Source organism: Carlito syrichta, unplaced genomic scaffold (assembly GCF_000164805.1).
Source record: "Carlito syrichta isolate Samal-C Ts95f unplaced genomic scaffold, Tarsius_syrichta-2.0.1 Scaffold246138, whole genome shotgun sequence".
In the NCBI taxonomy this organism is placed as follows: domain Eukaryota; kingdom Metazoa; phylum Chordata; class Mammalia; order Primates; family Tarsiidae; genus Carlito; species Carlito syrichta.
The window spans coordinates 148,596-154,145 of NW_007190234.1; the positions used below are offsets into that span (position 1 = coordinate 148,596).

Consider the following 5,550-nt stretch of genomic DNA (forward strand, 5'->3'; position numbering starts at 1 on the left):
ATACTGCCCAAATACATTTCTCTTCATATATTATTTAAAAGAAGGTAATAATTATAACTGCATCTTAATGTCTTCAGTTGTTGAGCACATAGATTTAAAGACATTTTGAAAACTTAACATCAATGAGAAACTACTATTCTCTATTATTACTTGTCATTAATGACATGAAGCTTAATCGCAAGTTTCAACATTGATATAATGATGCATATTCACACACAACAAGTTCACCAAGTTTGTTTAATATTTGTGAGAAAAATTCATAGTGACATGAGCTTACCAATGTATTCGCAAATGAAGACCACAAAGAAAGGAGTGACGAGGTCATTTATTCCCTGAACATATCCACTGGCAGGGTGACGAATTGCCCATATAAACAAGATCCTTTCAAAAATCTGGAAACGGAACAGGAGGTAAAGCAAAAAGTAAGCACATGGAAAACTTTAAAACACAAGCATCCTTTTGCTTAAAATATATACTATCAATATTTTTCACTCTCCCTAATATTAAATATAAACAAATATCAATTGCTGCTTAATGTTTTTTCTAAATTCCAATTATCTTGACTATCTTCTGCTCACAAGCCATGTGCAGCATTTCCCCAGCCCCTGGCGGTTCAGCCCTCCCCCAGCTGGCTCTCACAACAGATGCTCTCTGCTCCTCCAGGCTCCTTGGGCCATGGCGGCACACAGCTGCCTGGGGCTCAGTGAGCAGAGAAGCAGCATCTGGCCATTGGTGAAGACTTCCTCAGTGATGGAGGGATCGGTGGGTGGGTGGGCAAACAGATGGACAGATGGACAAAACAGGTGGATGAGTAGATGGACAGATGCTCTGAATTTCCCTCATAAGGTAAGTAGATATCTTTAAACCCCTGAAAAGTTATCACCATCCCTAAAGACATACCTAAGCATCTTCCTATCGCGTACCAATTCCATGGGGTTTTCAATTACCTAAGCCACGCACACAGGAGTTATCCCAGTTCCCTCTCTTTCCTCTCAATTCTTACATTCAGTTTATGCTTCCTCCATCACTTATCTCCACCCACCTTCCTCTACCTTCATTCACAAAAGGGATTTACCAAGGTTTAACAAAAGCCTATCACACCATACCACATACACACATGTATGTACACACATACATGCACACGCATGGCTAACAGAACCAGTGCAGCACTCTGGACTCCCCTCAGTCTAATCCTTGCCCCTGGGCCCTCCCTCAGCCAGCACCCATATTCTAGCCACACTGAGCTACAGCACTCTTCTCTGAGCCATCCAGCTGCCTGGAAAGTCTATCCCTCCTTTACTCTGAGCTTCCTTCACTCTGAGTATTCAAGACTCACTTCAAGCATGACATCCTTCATGAAGACTTTTCTGCTTTCTGCTTCCTCCCCCATCCTCTTTTTGGAAGAGCCACCTACTTCCTACTTTGTGACACTCTGGTCCCCCTTCTCTCCACTGAGTCACTGGCTACCAGCTCCAGCCTGACCTTCAGGCTGTGTGCCAGTCAAAGCCAAGTCTGACCCTGTGTCCAGGCCTCACACAAAGCAAGGCACAACAACTAAGACTTCAGTAATGAACGCTCCAACAAATGGATGAATTATATCACCTCCAAACAACCCAACCTTGCAGAGTCAACTATATTTGTACCCTGGGGAGTCCATCCCTTCCTACATTGCCTACAACCCTAAATATTATCAGGCTTGGTAGTCTAGAGCTCTAAAATCACCAGTAACCCAAATGTAAAAAGAGAAACCTGGGATCTAGACAGGAGAAGCCTCAATCCAGGGCACACAGTCTACAATGGCAAAATCAGGCCTAGAACCCAGGCCCTCCCCAATTGCCACACTAGTACCCTATCCACTGTGGTTGAGTAACAAAGTAACCGCTCCCCATAACACAGCAGGCACCTGATCAATATTGGTTAAATGAGTAACACATTCACGCTTACATATTAATACACAGTTTTCATTTTAAATCAACAGATTACTAGAGAAAATTGAATGTTTAAACAAGATCAAAAATCACACAACAATGCAGCACCATTTAAGAATTTTGCATGTAAAAACACTTAACCAATGAAAGGACCAACATGGAGTTGATAAACCCAAAGAGCAGTCATTTTAACATTGCCTAGTTCTGTCATATTCTCTTAACATGACCTAGTTTGCCCTCTAATCAAGGCCAGAACCAGTTTCTCAGAGGTAACTATTGATAATTGTTTTACAACCTCCTCCCCAGCTTGTTTTGTAATCCAAGTTAACCTAATCAGCCCTTCTTGAGCTTCATGACACAGACCCCATCAACATGGCAGCTGTCATGTGACTCATCCACCCATCTGCCTGCTGTCCATCACCTGACATCAGTACCTGTACTCATCTGCCCTTCATGATGATGTAAAAAAGACCACCACTCAATCACCTTAATGACCTGCCTCCACCAAAGGGAAGGTTTAAAGCATTCAGCCTCAAGCAGCCATTTGCATTATTTTGTTAAGCACTGGTCAGGTCATGTGTTCTTTGAGCTATGAAAGTCATATTTTCCTAGCTTTGGCCCTCTCCCCTACCTTGGAGAGGTGAATCAATCTCTCTCTCTTTCTCTCCACCCTGCCCCCAACACCTCTGTCTTTGTCTCTCTGTCTCTTATTTACTTTGTATATAAACTGAATTTTCCAATCTAACTTCTGTGCAATTCTTTGTATCTTTTGCATGGCACCAGATCAGAGACCAACTCCCCCCTCCTCCCCCCAACTCAGGCCTAACCTAACAGCTAATGATATAGATACTATTTAATAAAGCTGCAAGCAGTGGCCAGGAGACGCATGCTTTTGTCAGTCCCTCAGGTGGCCCCAAAGACAGACAGGAAAGCAGGATTGGGCAGGAGGACCCGCAGCCAATGGCACCTCAGCCCCAAGTCACAAAAACAGCAGCTCAACCTGACCAGTCACAGGGACACAATGGAAGCCCAGGCAACAGAACTCAACTGTAAGACAGGGCAGTGACAGGGAAGCAAGGTAGGTTAGGAACATTAAGGCAGGTGCAGAGCATCTGTGAAAATCAACAGCCCCTAGCACCTCTTACCAGCAAGACTCTTAGGGACCTTTGAGCCCAGAAAGGGTTAGGAACAGGAAAAGGATGGGACAGGGGTTGTACAAGGACAAGAAGAACAGTGACGGGGAGGGAAAAAAAACCAGCAGAGATTCAATGACTCCATGAAAGTTGACCACACAGAGTCATGAAGAGATAGGGAAATTCTGCCAAGTTCCTCCTGGCTAAGAAGGTCCAAAACACCCTGAAGTCCTGCTGGCATCACACCATGTCCAATGTCTATTGCAGAGGGCTGCAGTGTCCCAGTACCATTCTTGTTCACACAGTGTCCTACACCCTGGGAAATAAGTGATGCAGTGTCCCAGAGGGCCCGCCCCCAGGATGGGGGGCAGCCAAGGAAATGCTCCCCAGAGCAGGGAGCTAGTCATATAGCAGGGATCAGAGAATGTCTGTGTCTGTGTGTGTGTGGTATAGTATGTGTGGTATATTGTGTGTGTGTGTGGTGTGTGTGTGTGTGTGTGTGTGTGTGTGTGTGTGTGTGGTGGATAATGTGTGTGGGGAGTGGATAATGTATGTAGTCTGTGTATGGTGTGTAGTATGTGGTTATGTATATGTTATGATGTGTAGTGTGTATTATACAATTTGTGTGGTGTGTATATGGTGTGTGTGCAGTATGGTGTGTGTGAGGTGGTGTATAGTATATGGTATGTAGTGTGGGGTTGTATAGGGGAAAATTCAGAGCTTAAAGCATAGAGATGGAAGTAGTAATTTGAGCAGTGGCACACCCCCACTACTTAAGCCCTGTACTTCTGGAGGCTTCACACACACACACACAAACTCACATCCATACCTACTCCCAAGCATGAATGCAGTTCTTCCCTCAGCAGCCCAAGCAAAGAAGACACCCAATCTGACAGAGAACACTTACCCAGTTTCCCTCAGGGAGGAGAACCAAAGGAAATGTGAGTTCTCTGCAGTTGTTCTGCAGGCAACTGGCACAGACTGCTCACTGGGGACTCCAGACCTCCCAAAAGCCCATGCAAGGTCTGCGAAAGTTGTAGGGGGAGAGATCTGCCATGGGTGCCTGACTCGGTTCCACAGTACAAGAAGCCCCAATAGCCCAGCTTCTGTTAAGCTGTACCTGAGATGGATTGAGTTCTACCTGAATGCTACCTCAGGAGAAATGCACAAAGCACTACAGGGCGAGTCAGCAGCACTGAACAGGTGCTTGGAGGAGGTGGTTAAGCCCTCACAGTCAGTAAACAAACAGTGCTCAAGTACTCCCAAAGCACCCTCACAAGCCAGTCAACAATCCAACATTTACGTTCTTAGGCCCTCTCCACACCAAGGGGAAGGGCCTCTGCTGACCCAGTCTTCTGGAAGCACAGTGCCAGCCTGGACATTAATGCATTTGAAAAGAGTACCCTCGGACTACTTTAGGGGAAAATGTAGAATTCAGATTTCTTATTAACTAAGAAAAGCTATCAGTCAGTCCAAATTATTTAGATTTAATTCCACTTGATCTCTCTTGATAACCTGAACATCATATTTTTAGGACTTTAATCCCACTAACATGTAAATAAAGGGACAGGCAGGTCAAGCATTAAATAAAAATGACTTTCAACAAGGCAGGCAAGATGAAATAGTGAAAAGAGGCTGTCCTGTGGAAGTGAGTGGCACTGGATACAAATCCTGGTTCTGTCACTAAGGCAGTGCACACTTCCAGGCTCAGCCTCTCGGAGAGACTTGGGGAGACCTGTGGACCCCACAAGCTATCACCACTACAGCAACCCCCAAAGAGCACAATCTTCAAACACTTGTCCCATGTCTACGGTCCCTAGCCTGGCCACCATCATCTCATGCCTTGTCAGCTGTGAGTGTCTCCCAGCTGGTCTTCCTATAATCACTTCAGTACTCCATATCCCACCAAGTAGCAGAGGGGGCTGTCAAAAATGCAGAACACAACAAGTCATACCATCTGACCCCTGCATCTGCCCAAGATCTGTAGACACTCCTGACCACGACTGCAGGTGTCTGCCCTGTGGCTTTCTATTCTCTGACCTCATCACCTGCACTGGGCTCTCCTTCCTTAGGCCAGCAACTCTTCTGCTCCCACAGGGACTTTGCACTGTTGCTCTTTCTGCCCAGAGCTCCCTTTTCCCAAACTTCCCATGGTTCCCATGATTTCTGGCATAAGATCTTAGCTCAATGCCATCTCCTTAAAGACAACTGCCTTTACCACCCTATCCAAAACAGCACCTCCTTTACCATGCCAACCTGGTTCTAGCCTGTGGCTCTCACTAATTTCACCCCAAGGAAGGATCTCCTATGTCTCAGTCACCAACATGCCCTCAGCCCTGCAGCCTGGCACAGAGGAGGACTTAGGAACACTGATAATGGCTGAATGGAGGTGCAGATGATCCAGCCACTTCCCTCTGCCTCGTATTCGCAGCCCTCACTTTCCCTGTTCCCCAACTTCTGTGCCATTGGTGGGTATCTGAGCCCACTCT

General features: G+C 45.9%; 1 protein-coding gene across 1 annotated transcript in view; it reads right to left on the reverse strand.

The window, feature by feature from the left end:
- LOC103253679 (TBC1 domain family member 22A-like) overlaps positions 1–1,147 on the reverse strand; it is an 87,271-nt gene extending 86,124 nt beyond the window's left edge. Inside the window, exons 1-2 of the mRNA XM_021709510.1 lie at positions 1,136–1,147; positions 278–392 (exon numbers count right to left, since the gene is read on the reverse strand). Coding sequence (XP_021565185.1) covers positions 278–392; positions 1,136–1,147 — 127 coding nt within the window. The remainder of the gene's footprint in view (positions 1–277; positions 393–1,135) is intronic.
- Between the last annotated feature and the right edge of the window lie 4,403 nt (positions 1,148–5,550).